This window comes from Bos taurus, chromosome 2 (assembly GCF_002263795.3).
Source record: "Bos taurus isolate L1 Dominette 01449 registration number 42190680 breed Hereford chromosome 2, ARS-UCD2.0, whole genome shotgun sequence".
NCBI lineage: Eukaryota > Metazoa > Chordata > Mammalia > Artiodactyla > Bovidae > Bos > Bos taurus.
In genome coordinates this window covers 38,112,396-38,138,653 of record NC_037329.1, presented here as the reverse complement: position 1 = coordinate 38,138,653, position 26,258 = coordinate 38,112,396, and the positions used below count along the sequence as shown (strand labels likewise).

Below are 26,258 nucleotides of genomic sequence, written 5' to 3'. Positions count from 1 at the left end.
TTAGCCTTGAGCCCTAGCTTTGCTATATTCTTGATTTTTTTCATAATAGATTAAACTCAATTACAAATCCTGAGATACATGGAAAATCAACTGAATTTTATTCAGAAGCTTGAGGGGAATTGCCTGGCATCCGTGTGGAACCCCAGATTCACTCTGCAACTTGGTGACTGGAATTTGAAATTATTTCCATGGGTCACAAAGGAAGCTTCCTAGATATAAGTGAACTTTGTTGTGTAAAATGGTTATGTCATCTTAAGTTACAATAAGTCTAAAATGTAATCTTTAGTACTTTAATAGACTTCATTTTTAGAGCAGTTTTAGGTTCACAATGAAATTGAGCAGAAAATATGAAGAGTTCCAGGCAATTTTTTTTTACATTGACTAACTGTAAAGAAAACTTTATTATGATTTATGTTACAAAATGAAAGATCTATTTTTAATTTATCTTTTGTGAAAATCCACTCAGAAGCTGGCTAAACTGTATAACTATACCAGTTACTAATTTATTGTCTCTCAACTCCAAATCTACCCTTCATTATCTGCTCTATGAAAATAGAGATGGACCTTGTAACATTTCTGCTTTGCAGCTGGCACAGTGCTTAGCCATGATGGAAAAGGGTGCTGGAGGGATTCTGAAGAAGGAAAAGGCTTTCCTTCCTAGTTTCTGTGTTTACTCCTCCTTCTTGCTCCTGCTTCATGGCTGCCAGCAGCACTTGTGGGGTACACTCAGGGGTGCTTGTGGAGCTCAGTTGCACCCTGTGGGCAGTTTCCCATCAAATTTCAGAAGTACTCTCATCATCAGATTCCCATCAAGTCTTGGAAGCGTGAGCATCACAATGCTTGACTTCCAGTTTGGGCATCCTGCACCCAGGTAGGGTGTTCCTGCTTGCCTAGTGACTGGGAACAACTTATGGATGAGCCCATTCAAGGACTTTCCCACCACGTGGCAGCCCACAGCCACAGTGAGATCTGAATCCCAACTGTGGAGAGGAGGGTTCGCACTCTCAAATTTGTTTCTTCCATGAGAACCCTCCTTCAGCCCTGGGACATTCTTTAAACTTCTCTATATCCTTTTATGTAACTGAGAATTATTTTTCTTAGAATTAATATTTTTTTATCTTAAACTTCCCCTATTCAAAATACTATGTTGTCTCTGCCCCTTCACTGACCTTGATTGATACATTAAACTAGGGAAAAGTAATTTTAACTTTCAGTGCAGTAAATCCTCACAGAATGAGGAAACTGGATCTCAGATGTCCTTTCCAGCTCTAAAATTACATTATTCTAGGGAATTCAAGGTTTTTCCTATATCAAATATCTCTTAAGTATAATAAAAGGAATACCACACAGCACAGTATGATTGTGTATTGTCTTTCTCAGCCTCAGTCATAGTAAATGGGTCTCTCTTTTCCTCTGAATAATGGTTTCTTTCTTCTAGGTCAAAATATTAAGTCACTGCAGCAGCCAGTATTATTTCACAAACACAGGGGGCAATCAAATACTATGAAATTCTCTGTGATGATTCTAACTAGGAAGCTATCTAAGGAACAAAATGGAAAATTAGAGATTTGTGTATGAATATGAAAGTTTAAAATATAAGTATCACTTTTCAATTTGTGAATATAAATATTGCAAGGACATATTAAGTACAGAAAAATGCTCCCTCTGATATTATTTATCCTAACACATTATGTAAGATTCCATTCACTTAACACATTACAAAAGACTTCTATTACCACACAATTTACTGTTTTGGTTTTTTTTTTTTTACCTTTCTCTGTCTTTTACTGACTGTTCAGCCATTAATTTCTTCAGTTCTTCCAGACGCCGAAGACCTCTCATTTCCATTTCCTGCCATTTCTGTTCTTTATCAGCCCGGTATTTTCTTATCTAATGTATAAGTATCACATAAAATTTAAATTAATGACAAATACAAAAACAAGGAACAAAGTTATAACAACATTATCCATTGGTTCATATAGCAAAGACTGAATTTAAATGGCCCTCCATGTTTTTGGTCTGCCTACAAAACACTGACAACAGAAAAAATAAGTTAAAACATGAAAGTACATGTCCTGAGAAACCGCATGGTTTAACAGTTTCTAAAGTGGAAATGTAACATGTGCTCAAGACCTAAAGTTTTAATATATGGCTAAAATAATCGACTTTCAGGGAACCACAATAAAAGCATATTATTGTCTCTAAAGTATATGATCTACCTGTTACTCAAGAATATTTTTATCCTCTTATGGTAATGTAGTCTTTAACAAATATAGCATTAAATCTATTTTTACTTTAAAAGCATGAGTTTATTTATGCTAATGGACAGCAAGATATTGAAAGCTTTATGCTTCTGGGGATGTGGCAGGAGATAGGTGGGAGGAAGGAGGAAAAGAAAAAATTAGCAGGGTTGTGATAAATAGTAGTTCTGACTTATGTGGTAAAATGAAGGACAAATTTATCAAGCTCAAAAAAATGAAAGTACTGTCTCACTAGGCATGTTTCACCTCCCTTTTCTGGGAATGGAGTCAGCAAGAGAAAACCTGAAGCACACATAAGCTATTTTCAGGGGGCCGAAACCATTATTCCCCTAGTGACGGTGCAACTGAAGTTTATGTTTAATTGACAGAGGACCATTCAATGACTGGCCTGCCATGCTGTGTCTGGGTCAAGAGACTGAATCTTGCTGGTAAAAAACAGTACATTAATGGTGAATTGTAGTGAGTTACTACCAGCAGAGGGGCTTTTGTAAAGGTTGGGTTAGCCTCATCCCCAAGGTGGCATTTTTCTCTTTTGAGAAGTGAATATGAAAAGCTAAGTGGTTTTCAGACTTGCCCAGCAACGTGGTCTCTGGCCCCTGGAAGAACAAGAAGAGGCATCCCAAGTGCAATGGCCACAGCCTAGCAACTCTGCAGCAGGCCTGTGACACCAGCAGCCACAACAGCAACATCCGTTCAGTGCTTAATGAGTAATTGCATGGCTCCAAGGTAAGGTGATTCTACACCAGACATGGTTGAAGTCTGAATTTGGGGGGAACAGAGAGGAAGCTAGAAAGGTAGCAGCACCAAAGATGGAAGGTGAAAGAGAGGGTAGGAAAGGGAGAAAAAGGAACACTGACACATTTCAGAGTCCTAACTGACAAATGCCTCAGCATTCTATTAGTGCCAGATATGGAAATGTTAACAACCATTATATTACCTCCCTCTGGGTTTATAACTGATCTTTATTTTATTCTTCATACTTTCTGTGTTAACTTATTTTGTGCAGTGAATATATATTTCTTTCATAATCAGAGAGAAAAGAGATACTTCAGAAAAAAAGATATTGGATTACAGGGCATTTTTCTCTGGGTTCTGACCATTGACAATATTGCTTACTCCCAGCATTGACCTTGAGGGGAAGTCAGTGGTCCTTCTGCCGACAATCCCTTGACAAGAAGTGGACCAATCCCAGGTTGCTGGTATCTTCAGATCACTGACACCATCTGGTTCAGTGGCCTGTGCAGGCTCTGGAAGTGTGTCACACCTGAGGCTTTTTGGCATCTCAGAACCAACAATTTCCATCCTTGACTCTGGTATCCTCAGCCTTTGCTATAGCTGACAAATCACTCTCTCTCTCTCCCCCTCACTCCCTCCTTCCCTCTTGTCTTGGCTGAAATTCTCCTGAGTGAAGGATGCTTTTCTTATGATGCCTTGTTTGCCAGGAGGCTGGGGAATGGTTTGAGCATTTTCTGTCTTGTTAATGGCTACTTTGAGACCATGATGCTGTCCCTCACAGGTACAATGCTTTCTTCCTTTGATGTTTACACCATCTGGCTGTATTACACCATCTACCTAGCCTTATCACCAGTATGTGTGGACTTCCAGGTCTCTCTCAAATATTCATTGAGAATTCAGATATCTGAGCCACAGACACATGGGCCTTGTCTAGAAGAACTCCTTCTACCTTCCTAGTCAACTTCTGTCTGAAGCCCCTCTGACCTGCTAACTCACAGATGCATGACTTCCTCCATTCCAGTGAGCCACCTCCCCGTCCAGGATTCTACTCTCATGGAGAATGGCTCCAATTCCAAGAGCTTCAATTATAGCCAGTTATCTTACAACCAGACCTATGACCCTTTCCCATCATCCTCTGTGTTCTGCTTGTATAATTTTATTCCTCTGGTATAAGCCTCGCCACAAGGCTTTGTTAATTAGTATACTTATTCCTCTGTCCCGGTATACTGCAGAAACTGTGATTTATTATCCTCCGCACTTCCAGCAACAACCAAAGTGTCTAGGAGATAGAATATACCTAATAAACATGTGATTGATGAAAGAATTACACGACTTTATAAACTGGTACCAAATTGATGGTTTCAGTTGAATCTTTATTGACAATCAGCATTCCTTTTATGAACTCCTGGCCAGTGCTTCTCAGCTTGCTCATGGTATCATTTGAATGCCTGTTCACTATGTTAAGTTCCATACCTGCCTCTATTTCTTTGCTTTTATCATAAGAAATGGAGATCCTAAAGATCATTTCCTTGATGTCCTGCTCCTCAGAGGAAGTGAGGAGCACTTCCAAAACTTAACCCCCACCTGGGCTCCATATCCTATTCTCCAATTCCATCTCTATAATCTTCCTCCATCACCTACCCTTTATTCCCTTGTAACTTCAACCTCTTGGTCTTTGCTTCTTTCTCCTCACATGAAAATCTAAACAAATCTTATTCATTAACCAAAATTGTAAAGTACTTTCTTTACACACCCCAAGACTGTAGCACCATACCCTTCATTGTCCCCTTTCAGTCAAGAATACTCTCCTCCAATTTTGCATCTCCTATTTTAATCCTCACCCATGATGTACCTCTGCCTCCACTCCAATTGACTACTTCTGACACTGACTTCCCAATGATCAAACCATTCATTTTATGTATTGTCTTATTTTTTTAAGTGTCTCTGTATTTGATTCTACCAGTGCTTGTAGTCTTAAGAAACTAGTGACTTTGGCATTCATTTATTCAAAAAATACTTATTGAGCATCTACTTTAAGCCAGATACTTGGGATATGATGCTTAAAAAGAAATAAAGCCTTGGCTTCAAGGTTCTGAGAGTTTGTGGAAAGAGAGATAACAAGTAAATGAATGAAGAGAATATTATGTTAAATTCTGGGAAGGAAATAAATATGGCAACAATTTAGAAAAATCTGGGAAGAACTATTAGAAAGCATAGTTGTAAATGACATTTGGATTAAAATTTGGAAGATGAGGGTAAGGAAACAATGAAAAGAGATGAAGGAGACCACTGAAAGAAGTGTGAGTTTTGGGTGCAATAGCATTGAGTGAGAATGACTTTGCACTTGCTCAGAGTTGGGAAGAAACCAGAGCAGCTGGAACAGGTGGTTCGAATTTAGACTGGAGGTGAGTTTGGTAAGCTAGATGGTGGTTAGATGATTAGGCAAGGATTTAGTTCTAAAAAAAGACATAGAAGAGTTTAAAGCAAAGAGTGATATGATGTGACAAATTTTTAAAAGATAGCTTGGGCTATTCAGTGAAGAATGGACAGTAGGGGAGCAAAGGAGAAATGAGAGACCAAATAGAATAAAGCAAAAATAATCACTGGGATTCAGGAAATTAAAAATTCCAATTAAAAGAGACACGTGTACCCCAATGTTCATCACAGCACTGTTTATAATAGCCAGGACATGGAAGCAACCTAGATGTCCATCAGCAGATGAATGGATAAGAAAGCTGTGGTACATATACACAATGGAGTATTACTCAGCCATTAAAAAGAATACATTTGAATCAGTTCTAATGAGGTGGATGAAACTGGAGCCTATTCTACAGAGTGAAGTAAGCCAGAAAGAAAAACACCAATACAGTATACTAATGCATATATATGGAATTTAGAAAGATGGTAACAATAACCCTGTATGCAAGACAGCAAAAGAGACACAGATGTATAGAACAGTCTTTTGGACTCTGTGGGAGAGGGAGGGGGGGATGATTTGGGGGAGTGTCATGGAAACATGTATAGTATCATATAAGAAACGAATCACCAGTCCAGGTTCGATACAGGATCCTTGGGGCTGGTGCACCGGGACAACCCAGAGGGATGGTACAGGGAGGAGGTGGGAGGGGGCGTTCAGGATGGGGAACACATGTACGCCCGTGGCAGAGTCATGTTGATATGTGGCAGAACCGATGTAATATTGTAAAGTAATTAGCCTCCAATTAAAATAAATAAATTTAAATTAAAAAAAAATTCAAATCTAAAATGTGCTTTTGAATAGTGTCAGAGTGCTCATTGAAGGATTAGATACAGTAGTTGAAGTTAAAAGAATCAAGGTAAATTCCTAGGGTTTTGGTAGAGCAACTGGGTAGATGATGGTACCAATAACTGAGATGGGAAATTAGAAGAAGAACAGGTTCAGAAAAGAAAGTCAGGGGCTCACTATTAAACATTAAACAGTTGACATGACTGTATAACATTTAAGTAGAAATTCCACATAAACATCTGGAGGTACACAGATGGGTAGCTCAGGAGAATTCAGGACTGGAGATCTAAATTAAGGAGATATCCTCTTAAAATTGTATGATGCCAAGGGAATAGACAACATCTGTAGAGTGAGAACATAAATAGAAAAGAGAAGGCAGTCATGCACTTTCATGTTTATCTGCCTTTTGCAGTTTTATCAACCAGTATAACTTCATTTTCCTCCTCTACATGTCAGTTTTACTCTACCATTAAGACCAGAACAAATGCCATCTTCTTGAATCTCCCTCTGAACCCTCTAGGGAAAATGTTAGCTCAATCCTTGGCATACCACTGACCCTTAATTAGGATTTTTTTACCCTCACTTCTTTGTTCTGCCTTGTACTCTTTCATTTGCTTTCAGGAGGGACTGCCACTGCCATTGTTATTGATTTGTCTGGGCATTTACTACATGCCTGGCATGCTCTGCCCTGCCTTATTGCCTGCTAAATCCTCCTGTCCATCATTTAAGACCCAACTATAGCATTGCTTTCCCAGCCTTCCTCCTTCCCCCTCTTCTCCAAAGTCAGGCACTATTTTATGTATCTTTAGCATAGCCCTTTCCATATTGATCTGGATTATTCACCTTTGTATGCATAGGACATTGTATCATGTCTAACACACAATAGGGCTTAAGTGATCAGCGCTGAGGTGAGTGGAAGCATTTTCTGATCTCTGGTCTGAGAATAACAAAGTTATGGATGGGAACCAGGCCAGCAGTTTTATTTGCAGGGTAGTAAAGTCCGAACTAAACACTTCCCTAAAGACAGTTCCATTGACTTTCCATCAGTTAATAAGAGCAGGAAGTATGTGTCATGAAATACTGGCTTTGCAAGCTTCAACTAAAGTTAAGAGTATTTAACTAGCCCTTTAGAACATTTGTTGAGACATAGATTGTAAGCATACTATTTTTTAGACTTTGTGAGTGGTCCTAACAGCTTTCCAATGACAGGGGAACCAGAAAGCTAGTGCACAGGAGACAAGTTGAATTTAAACCTTGTTTCTTCTAGGCTTACAGACGAAATTTCTTGAAAAAATTTTCTTTTCTGAAAACCAAAATGGGCCCTCATTACCCTTCATTTCCTCTCGTTATCTTTGATTCTATTGGATAGTCTTTCACAGTTCCACATTTTGTTCATTTTGGTAAAGTTAAGCCACTATAAGTATAAACAAACTTAAGAAACTATTCTCTATATAGATTTATGAGCCAAAATAATGTTGTGCTATCTTTTCAGAGGGTTTAAGATACTTTTTATATCCCACCTTACTTTTGTAATCTTCTGAACAATTTGTTTCCTATTAAAAACTTGACTAGTAAACATGATGCTTATGGTATTAGAGTAAATCAGAGTTTAATTTTAAAAATCTTGTGCTAACATTACATAAACATTGTCATTTCTTCAGTCTGAGTTATAATTCAGTATGGAATAAAAATGTCTTATTTACATATAGAAGGGTTTCCCTTATGGCTCAGATGGTAAAGAATCTGTCTGTAATGCAGGAGACCTGGGTTGGGAAGATCCCCTGGAGAAAGGAATGGTAACCCACTCCAGTATTTCTGCCTGGAAAATCCCACGGACAGAGGAGTCTGGAGGCTACAGTCCATGGGGTGGCAAAGAATCGGACATGACCAAGCAACTAATACATGCATTTTTCAGACATTAGAAAGTTAGGGCTAAAGCACTATAGTAGGAAGACAGTTTACTCTCTGATTTCAAGCAATCTATGTGATATTGAATCTTTGAACAAATAAACTTCTGGACCTTGCTCCTAAGTCATTACAAAGGTTTCAATGACTTACTCAGGAGGAGGTCATAATTTTTAACCAGATAGACAAAATATATGAAATATGAACTGAAAAATATTCAGTTCCATTCCTCATAAACCACTGAGGTAAAACAATTTTAATTTAATTTTCTAAGATTTCATTTACTTAGCTAATTCCTTGCATCTTTTCTACTTTGGCCTAGAATATGCACTGCCACACACACACACACACACACACACACACACACAAATGTGTCATTGCTATATATGAAAACATGACAGGACCTCTTAATAAAAAAAGCTTTTTTTTTACTTTAAATTTTCCCACTTGTTTCACATAGATGAGCCTATATCACATAAAATCACCACCAACAGAAGTTTGACTCATTTCTATGCAATCAGTTTGACAATCATCTATATTTTGCCACATAAATTTTCATACATTTGTGTGAACTTCTGAAAGGTTAGGAACATGCTTTACACTGCAGCATTTATTTGTAACCACTAGTATCACATCTTGGAGATAAGATATATACAAGACACATATTTGCTAAATTACTCCAGTAGAAAATAATATGGAAAGGCAACATTGTACATAGCACTTTTCTTGTATCAATTCATATAAATCCAAACCTATTAATAAAGCATCCAGATAGATAATAATGACAGACCATAGACATGAGTGAACCAATTTGTTTAGTCGTGTGGTGTATAGAGGTATGTTTAATCCCAGCAGAGCATGGGAACATGACACTTCTCTAAGTCAAATTGTCTATGGAAGCCAAGTTCAAGGTTTTTCATGCTAAAGATGGACACTTGGTCACTTCCATCCTCAGAACCTTTCAACTAACATCTCTTCATCCTTTATGGTATAGAGATCTCTGTGGGCTTTAATCCAGGATGTGCTGAAGCTTCTGAGCAAAAAATTAGCCTCAAAAGAATTATTTTGCAGAACATACTTTATGCAAAGATGGGACAACTCTCTACATGGGTAAAAAATCAAAGCTAGTTCTCTGGTTTTTAAAATAGAAAATCAGTTTTTACACCCTCCTGCCTGGTTATTTGAATATAATGGATCTCCTTTCAGTCTACAGTTCAGACTATTTGTATTTCAGCTACTTACTTTCAGTGTCTTGAAGATTTTTGACACCAACCTCCAATCTGATAAACAAGAGCATCTACCATTAGTGAGAGGGTAAACTGTCATACTCTTTCAGAAGAATAAATAGGGAAATGACTAGCAAAAGTCTTAAAAATTAAAAAATGAAGTTTAAGAATTAATACCAGATACCTATACAAAGATTTATATATAGGTATATTCATTACAGCCTTAAAATAGGCTGAAAAATTGGAAATAATATAATACCTCCCAAACAAGAAATTGGTTAAATGCAATTATTCACATAATGAAACACTAAGCAAGCACTAAAAATTATGTGGTAGAAATACAGAGTAAAATACCCTGGATATATTGACAGATGGGAAAAATCAGATTAAAAATATATACGTAGTATGTATGCAGTTAAATTAAAATCCTGCCTGGTGGGCTATGGCCCATAGGGTTGCAAAGAGCTGGACATGACTAAAGCGACTTAGCAGAGTTGGTGAAGGATATGGAGGCCTGGCGTGCTGTGATTCGTGGGGTCACAAAGAGTCGGACACGACTGAGTGACTGAACTGAACTGATACATAAGGAAAAAAGAATATAAGAAATGTTCTAATATAAATATAAGAACATTTAATCTTTTGCTAATGGTTTACAATTTGGGGTGGATTTATGGTATTTTGTGTGCTTAATTGTATTTTCCAAACTATCCACAATGGACATAAAAGACTTCATAATTACAAAAGGATGTATTAAAAATATAGCCAAGAAAAATCAAAATTTAGAAGGAATATTTATGGGACATGACTGGTATTCATTCTGGAAGTTTCCAAATTCTATTCCCATATCAAATCAGATGACAAAAATACTGTATATCCTTGTATATAACATTTTCTATATTTGTCACCTTGCATGCACCACTTTCCATTTTTGTAAAAAAGTTTTATAGAATTATGATTTAATTTTATTTTGAAGGCCTTATAAAGGTTAACACAATATTATATGAGAGTTGGTTTAGACGCAGTAAAACTACTGAAAATGCTTTTCCTTGGGCAGTTTGCCTCCCTCCCCCTGCCAGCTCTGGTTGTGCTAGATGTTGTCTATTATTAGCAAATAAGAACTAAATGCTTCCTTTTAACTTTACCCATGTTCAATTACAGCACCCCTTTTTAGTCTTGGTGTGCTGACATAACTATATTCCCATCCTCTTGGTTTTTTGTCTCTTATTCTCTTACTAATTTTCTATTTTAACGATTCCTAATAGGAAACAGATGGCACACTCAAAATTAGGATAAATCCAGAAGAATGTAATACGGGGACGATGATAAAGAAGATTGGAATGCAGGGCAATCACAAGGGCGCATGTGGCAGCCAGGCTGCTCTACCCAGAGCCAGAGAAGAGCTTGTCAGGTGGCCTTCCCCATCTCCTGCACGGGGAGGGCCACCTGGCTAGGGCTGAGACCTTTGTGGGAGGACACAGCTAGTCAACACAACTCTGCAGGGTCAGGAGCTGCGAGAACAGCGGTCCCAACCTCACTTTCTTATCTTACCTTCATCCGTAGCATTCCACTTCGACTGAACCCAACCAAAGGCGCAAGAATAAGGGAGCCTCCTATAAGACAACTCTCAGGGACATAGAGCAGAATGGAGAGCAGACATGACCGAGTGGGTGCATATCTAGCACAGTAACATTAGTGCCTTTATTATAAATTGTTTGGAAGTATGTGGTTTCTATATGTGTAAGTAAATAACATGAATTTTTTTAGGTGATGTTCACTTTGGTCATTTATGTGAGCATTTTTCCCATAGCTGAGCTGCCAACTCAAATTGGCAATAGCTATTTTCTGCCACAATGTAGTCTTATGTCCCTAGAACATGATGAGCCAAGAAAGTATTCTGGGGTAAACACATTAGTTATCTCCCTCTTAATTGAAATGCCAGGTGGATTTAAAAATAACTGTGATATCTTCTTTAGGAGTAAAGTCTATTTTCAGTCTGGGCATTGAAATATTACATAATGATCATGTCATATGTTGATATGACTAAAATGAATTTGTAATCTTGTTTAATTTCTCTCTTTTCACTATTCATTAAAAAGGGAGTATATATACTGAGGATGTTGTATTTCAAAGCCTGAAGTGTCAGGGAGAGTGAAAAGTGAAAAGTAATCAAACCTAAGAGTCATTCAATCATGACTTCTTAGAGCTGAGGTGATTTCAGCAATCATTTAATTCAAACACTTCATTTTACAATTGAGTAAGCAAAATCCCACAGAGCCTACATATCTTGCCCAAGGTCACCCACCTTGCTAGGGTCTCCTAGTTTGACATATTTTCCTCTATATCTCAGCATCAAAGTACAGTTGTATTCTGTTCATTCACTAAATTCACTCATTCAAACAATATTTATTGAGTGCCTTGTGTCAGGCACTGGAGATAAAACAATAAGAAAATGGACAAATTCCTCCTTTTTATTGGGCTTACATTCTAGAAGAGACAGTCAATAAATAAATAAATAGATGTCAGACAAATGATAAATGCTAAGAAAAAAATTAAGTAGGGTGAATGGACACAGTGACAGGGAAGGAGGATGCTATTTTAAGTTTGGTAATCAAGGACAGATGCTCTCTTTGATAAGATGACATTTGAGTGGGACCCTGAATGGAGTGAGTGAGTTATACAGACATCTGGGAGAAGACTCTTCCAGGCACAGGGGACAACCGGTGCAAAAGGGTAAGGGGACCTGTACTAGGGTGTTTGAAGAGGAAGAAGCAGGTTGTGACGGGTGGAGCAGGAGAAGTGATGGGGAAGTGGCAAGATATGAGATCCAAGAGATATTGAGTGCAATGCAGGGAACGATGTAATCTGATGTGACTTTTAAAAACACTCTGACTGCTATGTGGGAAACAGATGAAGAGGGAGGGTGGGAATGGAAAAGGAGGAGGCAGAGAAATTAATTATAAGAGTAAGAAATTTATAATAGTTCTGATTTGAAACATGGAGCCTTATATTCATAACAATAGGCAAGGCATGACAATGTGAGTATAGGATGTAAGGGGAAGGGATGAGTCAAAATATCATGGCTTTGGAACTCAAACTAGGGCTCTGGGACAACCTAGAGGGGTGGGATGGGGTGGGAGGTAGGAGGGAGGCTCAAGAGGGAGAGGACATATGTATACCTATGGCTGATCTATGTCGATGTATGGCAGAAACCAACACAATATTATAATCATCCTTCAATTAAAAATAAATAAGGAAGAAAAGGGGCAGGAAAAAAAAAAATCAAGATGTTTAGCCCAAGCACTGGGAGAATAGGTTTCTATTTGTTGAGAAATGGAATGTGGAAGAAAGAGAAGGTTTAGAGGGAAAAGCAAGATTATATTTGGGACATATTAGATATGAAACAGTGAGATGTGAGACAGTGAGTTTGCAGTTCAAGAGAGAAACCTCTACCAGAGATATTAATTGGTAATTTGAGTCAGCATGTAAATGGCATATGAAGTATATTGGGTCCATTGAGATCCCCCATAAAGTTCTCCAAGGGAGCTCCAAGACTTAGAGGTGGAATGGTGAAGAGGATCCATCCAAATTTATTGAGGACAACCCAGGGAAATAAAACAAAGAGAATGGCTTCCTAGAAGCTAAATACCAGGTTTTCCAAAGAGGAGGCGATGATCACTTCCATCTTAATAGCTTATGTAAAGTGAGGACTGAGAATTGACCCCTGAAATTAGCAACATGGAGATCACTAATGCCTTTGACAAGCACAATTTTGCTGGAATCAAGGGAGAAAATGGCTCCAGAGACAATGGATGGGAAGAAGTGAGGACAGTGTGTATAGGCTACGGAGGTGATGTGATTTTCTTAAGGGAAGATATGTGAAGTCAAGGGAGAGTAATTTTTTTTTATTAATAAATACAAGTCAGAACGGTATATTTGTAGGTTAATAGGAAAGATCTAGAACAAAAGGAGGGGAATCATGGTGGTGGGAGAGAGATTTGATGGCCTTGAGCAGGAGAGGGGGAACAGGATCCTGAGCATAAATGAAGGGACTGGCCATAGACAGGAGCACAAATACATAATGCATTGTAAAAGAAAGAAAGGTAGCGAATGGGTACAGATTCTGATAGGTTGGTAAATGCAATACTGAAAGCCCGTGGAAATTCTCTTCTTGTGAAATATAGACAGGCTTAAAATAAAACTCACATCAAAATCATTAATATTTTCTTCAGTCAACTTAACAAAAGAACAACACCAAGGAGGCAAAGCTGGTTTCCTGTTCACAAAACATGTCTTATACTTGACACTTCACCTGTGATCAAACTATAACGGTCTGGTTCCTTGTACTGTTAAGCTATACTGGTTCATTAACCCAAGGAGAGAAATCCTGAGAGAATATTAACAAGAATAAGACAGACTGTACCTGTAGAACATGAAAGAAATACTCCTAGGAAGCAGACTACTAAAGAGATTTTAAATTAACAATTACCTATCTAACAGTTCTGAGTAAACTAGGACACGATCAAAGCCATGAAAATGACCCGAAAGCAAATAGTTTGAAACCAAGTGTTCTTAAAATGGATTAATCACAAAATTAGCAGTAAACAGCAATCAGAGTGATGGGCAGCACAGCACAGTGTTTAATGTCATGAATGATGGAGTTGCACCTCCTGGGTTCAAATCTTAGCTGCACCTCTTAGGGGCTATGGGACTTTGGGGAAATTATGTTTCCTCTATGTATCTCTGTTTCTTCATCTATAAAATGAAGATCATATTAGTACCCACCTCTTAGGGTTATTAAGAAGATTAAATAAACGCAGAACAGTGCCTTGCACATAGCAAGCATTGCATAGGTGTCTGTTAATTAAATCAAATTACCATGAATAATCAAGACCCAGCCAGAAAATGCAGCCAAAAATTGACACCTGGAGATAATTTTTAAGACTTTACTTTTTAAATTTCCTACTGGGAAATCTTTTACAGAAAAACAAATACATCTGCTTCTTGATCATCCTGGATATTTTTCTCCCTCCATCTGACTTTTTCTTCAAATTGTATCCTGACAAAGATTAGGAAGAATCCATAATCAGCATTTCCATGCTCAAAAAAGAAATTCTAATGGAAATCTTCACTTTAAAAGACATGGAAACTAAAAAAGTGAGTCTCTTGTATTACCATCCTACCTTTCTGTCACTTACTGACTCAAATACCAAGAGCTGACTCTACATTTGGACTCATATTAGAAGATCATAATCAGTAAACAAGTTCTGTTAATGTTAATTTCTAAATTTTAATGACAAAATACACAATATTATTATTTTAAAATTATATGATCCTTGATTTATTTTTTTTCTCCCATACAACATTCATTTCTTTACTCATATAGCATCATTCAGAGGACTGGTTAAATATTCAGAAGGTAAAATCTGAACCCCCAAGTTTATTTTGGAGTCATTTCTACATGAAATATACATTAACTATCTTTTCCTTTTGACCAATGTAATATCCTGATGGTTAATTTACCTGCTAGATTTTATAGCAACACCTACTTAAACTTTGTGTGATCACATTTCTGGTAGTTAGTAATTGAGGAAACTACAAAACAGAGGTTGGGAAGTCATTCAATAGATGGTCCTCAGCCAGATGGTCCTCAGCTACTTCTTTAGCTGTAGTAGCAGGAGGTTCCTTTGCAAAAAAGTTTGCAGTGAGAGATTTGGGTAGGTGGATTTTAGAGAAGAGGTCAAACTGGTGTTCAGAGTGATTCAAGAGACATTTTTAGGGTCTAATGAGTCTATAAAAGTTTTTACATTCTATATTCTTCATTTTATAAAGATGTAAAAAAGTGTTATAAACCAATCTGAGATCATCTGAATGTCCCTTCCTGACTAAATGCCTCCATGGTGGTTTTTTGTGTTTGCAACTCAGTTGGTCCCCAGTGGTATATTCCATAAACTGGCAGTATAGCTTAAGTTATTTTACTCTAAGTGGGGTCCAGTTAGATCAGTTAATCTTTCTCTATCTCCCTCTCCCTCCCCTGTACCATCTTCATTCAAGGTTGAGAAAGAGCAGCTTGAGGGAAAAGGATGGAGGATCTGACCAGGAGATGCTAAAGGCTCTTTTTCCCACTGCCTAAATCCCCAAGATCTGTATCACCCTCCTCTGCAACAGCAGAGAATTCACTGGAAATGAAAAGCAATCAGTCACAGACATTTGAAGGAAATTGCAGAGGACAGTTCCGTATCCTGCAGTTCCTTTGGTGCACAAATGCATACAATAGCAATCAAAGGCCTAAACAGGAAAGAGAAGAATTAATAGAAAGAGAGTTGATGAACCCTTTTGGAATCAGTTAGGGCAAAAATTTTGTATTCTAAGGCCTGAACTTTGACCAATTGTGGCAAAACCAATAAGTTTCTTTGGCATAAGAGCGTTCTTACTAGGAAACAATCAGAGCAACACGGGCCAGTGTGAGGATGGATGAGATGGGATGAGGAAATAAGAGAAGGTCTAGGCATAAATAATGGCAAAGGCACTATCCTAACCACCCCAAGCTTAAACCCTCATCAATACCCACTGAAAGGAGCAGGAAAGTCACACCATAATTGTGCATGTCTATGTACACAAATATACACATTTGTATATGTCCATGTATATTTAATTTACTATATATAGTTGGGCTTAATTTAACTAATTGAAAATTTCATGTATAGTTTAGTCCACTTTGTATTTTTAGTTTTTCTCTTTTAACCCTTTTATTTTACTTATAAACTTTGAAGCTAAAATAAATTCTTCTGTATTATTGGGAAGGGTCCTAAAATGGTGGAGGAATAGGATGGAAAGACCACTTTCTCCCCTACAAATTCATTGAAAGATCATTTGAATGCTGAGCAAATACCACAAAACAACTTCTGAACACTGGTGGAGGACACCAGGCACCCAGAAAGGCAGCCCATTGTCTTCAAAAGGAGGTAGGACAAAACATAAAAGATAAAAAGAGAGACAAAAGAATTAGGGATGGAGACCCATCCCCGGGAGGGAGTCGTAAAGGAGAAGTTTCCAAACACCAGGAAACCCTCTCACCAGCGGGTCTGTGGGGAGTTTTGGAATCTCAGAGGGCGACATAACTGGGAGGAAAAAATAGATAAATAAAACCCACAGATTATGCGCCTAACCACAACTCCCAGCAGAGAAGTAGCCCAGACGCTTGCATCTCCCACCAGCAAGTGGGGGCTGAACAGGGAGGCGCAGGCTGCATTGCTTAGGGTAAGGACCGGACCTGAATGCCCTGAGGACAATCTGAGGGAGCTAACCTGAGATAGCAACCCAAACTGTGGGATAGCCAGAGAGAAAAAAAAAAGAGAGAAAGAGAGAACTTTCCCACTAAAAGCTCTAACCTAAGGCACTGCCAGGCCACTCACAGAACAAAGGACTGAGCAAATACCAGAGGAGAGGTAGCCGGCAGTGGACAGGCCCATTCCCTGCCGGAGGCAGCCAGGTGACAGCCAGAGCCAGAAGGCAAGGGGTAAACTCGGCCCCAGAGATAGCATCCTCTACCAAACTGCAAGCAGGCTCTCCAGTTGCTAACCAAGTCTTCTTGGGATCCTGGATGGTTGACATCCACCAGGAGGGATGCAGCCAGAGATCAGCTCCCCAGAGGAGACACAGGGCACACCTGAGACAGTGCTCCCACTGTGCACCCAGGAAACGGAGCGGCTGGGACATGGGAGGTGATAAGACCCACTGCCCCACCTGGGGAGTGTGCGCTCGCCAAGCACCTGGTCGCCTAAGCTGCTCGGACCCGGGAAGGGCACAAAACGCAGGCCCAACTGAGTCTGTGCCTTTGTGGAGTACCCGAGAACCTGAAACTGAGTGGGTTAGACCTGGGAAGTGCACGCAAACCAGGGCCCCCCGCTTAGACAGTTCCCCTGCAGAGCAACCTGGAGCCTGAGCAGTGTAGACCAGGAAAGCACACACACCGTGAGTGGGGCAAACCCAGTGTGGCTCAGACACTGCGAGCACTCAGCACGCACACCAGTGATATTTGTTTGCAGTGTTCCTCCCTCCCCACAGCACAATTGAACAAGTGAGCCTAAATAAATGACCACCTTCGCCCCCTTGTGTCAGGGCGGAAGTTAGGTACTAATGAGACTTGCAAACAGAGGAAGCCAAAATAAATGAAGAAGAGGGAATCGCTTTGGAAGTGACAGGTACAACAGATTAAAACCCTGTAGTTAGCACTGGCTACATTGGAAGGGACCTATAGACTTTGAGAAGAAGTATAAGCTGGAACAAGGGACTATCTGAAACTGAACTGACCCCACACTGCCTGCAACAGCTCCAGAGAAATTCCTAGATATATTTTTACTATTATCACTTTTTAAATTAAAAAATATATATATTTTTAAGTCCTCTATTAATTCTTTAATTTTCATTTTTATAACCTACTATCACATTGCAAAAAAACACCCTATTTTTAAAGCAAACTTAATATATACTTTTTATAATTTTTGTAATTTGCTTTGTTTTTTTAATAGCGTATTTTTGAGAGTCTAACCTCTACTCTAGATTTTTAATCTTTGCTTTTTGGTATTTGTTATCAATTCTGTACCTTTAAGAATCTTATCTTCAGTGCCCATTTTTACTTAGTGTGTGATTACTAGCTTGATTGCTCTCTCCCCTTTTGACTCTCCTTTTTCTCCCCCAGGTCACCTCTATCTCCTCCCTCCCACTTCTCTTCTCTACTTTGTGAATCTCTTTGGGTGTTCCAGGCTGTGGAGAACACTTAGGGAATTGATCACAGGCTAGATTGGTCTCTCTCTTTTTGACTCCCCCTCCTCCCTTCTCTCCTCCTGGTCACCTCTATCTCCTTCCTCCATCTTCTCTTCTCTATGGAAATCCATGAACCTCTCTGAGTGTTCCAGACTGTGGAGAGCAAATAGGGAACTGATTACTGGCTAGATTTCTCTCACCCCTTTTGATTCCCCCTCTTCTCCTCTTGGTCACCTCTATCTCCCTCCTCCCTCTTCTCTTCTCCATGTAACTCTGTGAACCTCTCTGGCTGTCCCCAACTGTGGGAAAACTTTTCACCATTAACCTAGATATTTTATCATCAGTGTTGCATGGATGGAGAAGTCTTGAGGCTACTGTAAGAATAAGACTGAAAACCAGAGGCAGGAGGCTTAAATCCAAAACTTGAGGACACCAGAAAACTCCTGACTCCATGGAACATTAATCGACTAGAGCTCACCCAAAAGCCTCCATATCTACACTGAAACCAAGCTCTACCCAAGAACCAACAAGTTTCAGAGCAAGACATACCAAGATAATTCTCCAACAATGCAGGAACATAACCCTGAGCACAAAAATACAGGCAGCCAAAAGTCACACCAAACCCATAGACACCTCAAAACTCACTACTGGACACTTCATTGCACTTCAGAGAGAAGAGATCCAGCTCCACCCACCAGAACACTGACACAAGCTTCCCTAACCAGGAGACCTGGACAGTTCACTCGTCCAACTCCACCCACAAGGAGGAAACTCCACAATAAAGAGGAACCACAAACTTCCAGCAAACAGAAAGGCCACCCAAACACAGCAACCTAAACAAGATGAAAAGGCAGAGCAATATTCAGCAGATAAAAGAACATGATAAAAAGCCCGCCAAACTAAACAAAAAAAGGAGGAGATAGGGGGTCTACCCAAAAAAAGATTTCAGAAGAATGATAGTAAAAATGATCCAAAATCTTGAAAACAAAATGGAGTTACAGACAGTCTGGAGACAAAAATGAGGAGATGCAAGAAAAGTTTAACAAGGACCTAGAAGAAATAAAAAAGAGTCAATCAATAATGAATAATGCAATAACTGAGATCAAAAGCACTCTGGAGGGAACCAACAGTAGAATAACTGAGGCAGAAGATAGGATAAGTGAGGTGGAAGATTGAATGGTGGAAAAAAATGAAGCAGAGAGGGAAAAAGAAAAAAGAATTAAAAGAAATGAGGACAACATCAGGGACCTCTGGGACAATGTTAAATGCCCCAACATTCAAATCATAGGAGTCCCAGAAGAAGAAGACAAAAAGAAAGGCCATGAGAAAATACTTGAGGAGATAATACTTGAAAACTTCCCTAAATTGGGGAAGGAAATACTCACCCAACTCCAAGAAACCCACAGAGTCCCAAACAGGATAAACCCAAGGTGAAACACCCCAAGACACACATTAAACAAATTAATGAAGATCAAACACAAAGAACAAAGATTAAGAGCAGCAAGGGAAAAACAACAAATAACTCACAAGGGGATCCCCATAAGGATAACAGTTGATCTTTCAATAGAAACTCCTCAAGCCAGAAGGGAATAGCAGGACACACTTAAAGTGATGAAAGAGGAAAACCTACAACCCAGATTACTGTACCCAGCAAGAATCTCATTCAAATATGAAGGAGAAATCAAAAGCTTTACAGACAAGCAAAAGCTCAGAGAATCCAGCACCACCAAACCAGCTCTTCAACAAATGCTAAAGGATCTTCTCTAGGCAGGAAACGCAGAAAGGGTGTATAAACTCGAACCCAAAACAACAAAGTAAATGGCAATGGGATCATCAGTTCACTTCAGTTGTTCAGATGTGCCCAACTCTTTGCAACCCCATGAATCACAGCATGCCAGGCCTCCCTGTCCATCACCACTCCCAGAGTCTACCCAAACCAATGTCCATTGAGTCAGTGATGTCATTCAACCATCTCATCCTCTGTCATCCCCTTCTTCTCCTGCCCACAATCTTTCCCAGCATCAGGGTCTTTTCAAATGAGTCAGCTCTTCGCATCAGGTGGCCAAAGTATTGGAATTTCAGCTTCAGCATCAGTCCTCCCAATGAACACCCAGGACTGATCTCTTTAAGGATGAATTGGTTGGATCACCTTGCAGTCCAAAGGACTCTGAAGAGGCTTCTCCAACATCACAGTTCAAAAGCATCAATTCTTCAGCGCTCAGCTTTCTTTATAGTCCAACTTTTACATCCATACATGACCACTGGAAAAACCATAGCCTTGACTAGACAGACTTTTGTTGACAAATTAATGTCTCTGTTTTTTAATATGCTATCTAGGTTGGTCATAACTTTCCTTCCAAAGAGTAAGTGTCTTTTAATTTCATGGCTGCAATCACCATCTGCAGTGATTTTAGAGCTCCCCAAAATAAAGTCATCAACTGTTTCCATTGTTTCCCCATCTATTTGCCATGAAGTGATGGGACCGGATGCCATGATCTTAGTTTTCTGAATGTTGAGCTTTAAGCCAACTTTTTCACTCTCCTCTTTCACTTTCATCAAGAGGCTCTTTAGTTTTTCTTCACTTTTTGCCATAAGGGTGGTGTCATCTGCATATCTGAGGTTATTGATATTTCTCCTGGCCACCTTGATTCCAGCTTGTGCTTCCTCCAGCCCAGCATTTCTCATGATGTACTCTGCATATAAGTTAAATAAGCAGGGTGACAATACACAGCCTTGACATACTCCTTTTCCTATTTTGAACCAGTCTGTTGTTCCATGTCCAGTTCTAACTGTTGCTTCCTAAAGTGTATACAGGTTTGCAGGTCAGGTGGTCCGGTATTCCCATCTCTTTCAAAATTTTCCACAGTTTATTGTGATCCACACAGTCAAAGGCTTTGGCATAGTCAATAAAGAGAAAAAGATGTTTTTCAGGAACTTTCTTGTTTTTTCAAAGATCTATCAGATGTGGGCAATTTGATCTCTGGTTCCTCTGCCTTTTCTAAAACCAGCTTGAACATCTAGAAGTTCACGGTTCACATATTGCTGAAACCTGGCTTGGAGAATTTTAAGCATTACTTTACTAGCATGTGAGATGAGTACAATTGTGCGGTAGTTTGAGCATTCTTTGGCATTGCCTTTCTTTGGGATTGGAATGAAAACTGACCTTTTCCAGTCCTGTGGCCACTGCTGAGTTTTCCAAATTTGCTGGCATATTGAGTGCAGAACTTTCACAGCGTCATCTTTCAGGATTTGAAATAGATCAACTGGAATTTCATCACTTCCACTAGATTTGTTTGTAGTGATGCTCCCTAAGGTCCACTTGACTTCACATTCAAGGATGTCTGGCTCTAGGTGATTGATCACACCATCGTGATTATCTGGGTTGTGAAGATCTTTTTTGTACAGTTCTTCTGCGTATTCTTGCCACCTCTTCTTAATATCTTCTGCTTCTGTTCGGTCCATATAATTTCTGTCCTTTATTAGCCCATCTTTGCATGAAATGTACCCTTGGTATCTCTAATTTTCTTGAAGAGATCTCTAGTCTTTCCCATTCTATTGTTTTCCTCTATTTCTTTGCATTGATCGCTGAGGAAGGCTTTATCTCTTCTTGTTATTCTTTGGAACTCTACATTCAAATGGGTATATCTTTCCTTTTCTCCTTTGCTTTTCACTTCTCTTCTTTTCACAGCTATTTGTAAGGCCTCTTCAGACAGCCATTTTGCTTTTTTGCATTTCTTTTTCTTGGGAATGGTCTTGATTCTTGTCTTCTGTACAATGTCACGAACCTCCATTCATAGTTCATCAGGCCCTCTGTCTATCAGATCTAGTCCCTTAAATCTATTTCTCACTTCCACTTATAGTCATAAGGGATTTAAATAGGTCATACCTGAATGGTCTAGTGGTTTTCTGCACTTTCTACAATTTCAGTCTGAATTTGGTAATAAGGCGAAGTTCAGGATCTGAGCCGTGGGTTGAATGCTCCAACCAAAAGACAAAGACTGGCTGCTGAATGGATACAAAAACAAGACCCCTATATATGCTGTCTACAAGAGACCCACCTCAAACCTAGGGACAAATACAGACTAAAAGTGAAGGGCTAGAAAAAGATATTTCACACAAATGGAGATCAAAAGAGTAGCAATATTCATATCAGATAAAATAGACTTTGAAAAAAAGGCCATGAAAAGAGACAAAGAATGACACTACATAATGATCAAAGGATTAATCCAAGAAGAAGATTTAACAATTATAAATATATATGCTCCCATATTGTCACCCTGTTTATTTAACTTATATGCAGAGTACATCATGAGAAACGCTGGACTGGAAGAAACACAAGCTGGAATCAAGATTGCCAGGAGAAATATCAATAACCTCAGATATGCAGATGATACCACCCTTATGGCAGAAAGTGAAGAGGAACTAAAAAGCCTCTTGATGAAGGTAAAAGTGGAGAGTGAAACAGTTGGCTTAAAGCTCAACATTCAGAAGACGAAGATCATGGCATCTGGTCCCATCACTTCATGGGAAATAGATGGGGAAACAGTGGAAACAGTGTCAGATTTTATTTTTTCTGGTCTCCAAAATCACTGCAGATGGTGATTGCAGCCATGAAATTAAAAGACACTTACTCCTTGGAAGGAAAGTTATGACCAACCTAGATAGCATATTCAAAAGCAGAGACATCACTTTGCCAACAAAGGTTCATCTAGTCAAGGCTATGGTTTTTCCAGTGGTCATGTATGGATGTGAGAGTTGGACTGTGAAGAAGGCTGGGTGCCGAAGAATTGATGCTTTTGAACCGTGGTGTTGGAGAAGACTCTTGAGAGTCCCTCGGACTGCAAGGAGATCCAACCAGTCCATCCTAAAGAAGATCAGTCCTGGGATTTCTTTGCAAGGAATGATGCTAAAGCTGAAACTCCAGTACTTTGGCCACCTCATGCGAAGAGTTGACTCATTGGAAAGGACTCTGATGCTGGGAGGGATTGTGGGCAGGAGGAGAAGGGGACAACAGAGGATGAGATGGCTGGATGGCATCACTGACTCGATGGACGTGAGTCTGAGTGAACTCCGGGAGTTGATGATGGACAGGAAGGCCTGGCATGCTGCGATTCATGGGGTTGCAAAGAGTCGGACACGACTGAGCAAATTATCTGATCTGATCTGAACATAGGAGCACCACAATATGTAAGGCAAATGATAACAAGAATGAAAGGGGAAATTAACAGTAACACAATAATAGTGGGAGACTTTAATACCCCACTCACACCTATGAATAGCTTAACTAAACAGAAAATTAGCAAGGAAACACAAACTTTAAGTGATACAATGGACCAATTAGACCTAATTGATATCTATAGGACATTTCACCCTAAAACAATGAATTTCACCTTCCTGGGCCATAAATATAGCTTGGTAAATTCAAAAAAATTGAAACCATCTCAAGCATCTTTTCTGATAACAATGCGGTAAGATTAGATGTCAACTACAGGAAAAGAAAACTATTAAAAATACAAACATATGGAGGCTAAACAACACACTTCTGAAAAAATCAACAAATCACAGAAGGAATCAAAAAAGAAATCAAAATATGCGAAGAAATGAATGAAAATGAAAACACAACAACCCAAAACCCATGGGATTCAGTAAACGCAGTGCTAAGGGGAAGGTTCCTAGCAATACAAGCCTACCTCAAGAAACAGAGAAATCAAATAAATAACCTAACTCTACACCTAAAGCAACTAGAAAAAGAAGAAATGAAGCACCCCAGGGTTAGTAGAAGGAAATAAATCATTAAAAATAGGGCAGAAATAAATGCAAAAGAAAGAAAGGAGACCATAGCCAAAATCAACAAAGCTAAAAGCTGGTTCTTTGAGAAGACAAATAAAATAGACAAATCATTAGCCAGACTAATCAAGAAAAAAAGGGAGAAGAATCAAATCAACAAAATTAGAAATGAAAATGGAGAAATCACAACAGACAACACAGAAATACAAAGGATCATAAGAGATTACTGTCACCAACTATATGCCAATAAAATGGACAACTTGGAAGAAATGGATAAATTCTTAGAAAAGTATAACTTTCCAAAACTGAACCAAGAAGAAATAGAAAATCTTAACAGATGCATCAGAACCACAGAAGTCAAAACTGTAATCAGAAATCTTCCAACAAACAAAACTCCCAGGGCCAGGTGGCTTCACAGCTGAATTCTACCAAAAATTTAGAGAAGAGCTAACACCTATCCTACTCAGACTCTTCCAGAAAATTGCAAAGGTAAACTTCCAAGCTCATTCTATGAGGCCACCATCACCCTAATACCAAAACCAGACAAAGATGCCACAAAAAAAGAAAACTACAGGCCAATATCACTGATGAACACAGATGCAAAAATCCTTAACAAAATTCTAGCAAACAGAATCCAACAACATATTAAAAAGATCATACATCATGACCAAGTGGGCTTTATCCCTGGGATGCAAGGGTTCCTCAATATTTGCAAATCATACAGTGTGATACACCACATTAACAAAATGAAAAATAAAAACCGTATGATTATCTCAATAGATGCAGAGAAAGCCTTTGACAAAAGTCAACATCCATTTATGATAAAATAGTAAAAAAAACAACCTCCAGAAAGCAGCAATAGAAGGAACATACCTCAATATAATAAAAGCCATATATGATAAACCCACAGCAAATATTATCCTCAATGGTGAAAAATTGAAAGCATTTCCCATAAAGTCAGGAGCAAGACAAGCATGCCCACTCTCACCACTACTATTCAACATAGTTTTAGAAGTTTTAGCCACAGCAATCAGAGAGAAAAAAGAAATAAAAGAAATCTAGATTGGAAAAGAAATTAAACTCTCACTATTTACAGATGACATGATCCTCTATATAGAAAACCCTAAAGACCCCACCAGAAAATCATTAGAGCTAATCAATGAATATAGTAAAGTTGCAGGATATAAAATTAACACACAAAAGTTTCTTGTATTTCTATACACTAACAATGAGAAAACAGAAAGAGAAATTAAGGAAACAATTCCATTCACTATAGCAACAAAACGAATAAAACACTTTGGAATAAATCTACCCAAAGAAACAAAAGACCTATATATAGAAAACTATAAAACACTGATGAAAGAAATCAAAGAGAACACAAATAGATGGAGAAATATACCATGTTCATGGATTGGAAGAATCAGTATAGTGAAAATGAGTATACTACCCAAAGCAATCTATAGATTCAATGTAATCCCTATCAAGCTACCAACAGTATTTTTCAGAGAACTAGAACAAATAATTTCACAATTTGTATGCAAATACAAAAAACCTCAAATAGCCAAAGCAATCTTGAGAAAGAAGAATGAAACTGGAGGAATCAACCTGCCTGACTTCAGGTTATAGTACAAAGCAACAGGCATCAGACAGTATAGTACTGGCACAAAGACAGAGACACAGATCAATGGAACAAAATAGAAAGCCAAGAGGTAAATCCATGCACCTACGGACACCTTATCTTTGTCAAATGAGCCTAGAATATACAATGGATTAAAGACAATCTCTTTAAGAAGTGGTGCTGGGAAAACTGGTCAACCACTTGTAGAAGACTGAAACTAGAACACTGTCTAACACCATACACAAAAATAAACTCAAAATGGAATAAAGACCTAAATGTAAGACCAGAAACTATAAAACTCCTAGAGGAAAACATAGGCAAAACACTTTCTGACGTAAATCATAGCAGGATCCTCTATGACCCACCTCCCAGAGTAATGGAAATAAAAGCAAAAATAAACAACTGGGATCTAATTAAACTTAAAAGCTTTTGCATAACGAAGGAAACTATAAGTAAGGTGAAAAGACAGCCTTCAAAATGGGAGAAAATAATAGCGAATGAAGCAACTGACAAAGAATTAATCTCAAAAATATACAAGAAACTCCTGCAGCTCAATTCCAAAAAAATAAGCAACCCAATCAAAAACTGGGCCAAAGAACTAAACAGACATTTCTCCAAAGAAGACATACAGATGGCTAACAAACACATGAAAAGATGCCCAACATCACTCATTATCAGAGAAATGCAAATCAAAACCA

At 38.7% G+C, this 26,258-nt stretch overlaps 1 protein-coding gene across 9 annotated transcripts in view; it reads right to left on the bottom strand.

Annotated features, from left to right (window-relative positions):
* Positions 1-26,258, bottom strand: part of CCDC148 (coiled-coil domain containing 148) — a 297,891-nt gene that overhangs the window by 62,011 nt on the left and 209,622 nt on the right. For all 9 annotated transcript variants that reach the window (XM_059878265.1, XM_059878253.1, XM_059878256.1 and 6 more), the window contains one exon: positions 1,772-1,890. In XM_059878265.1, the coding sequence (XP_059734248.1) occupies positions 1,772-1,890 (119 nt within the window). The remainder of the gene's footprint in view (positions 1-1,771; positions 1,891-26,258) is intronic.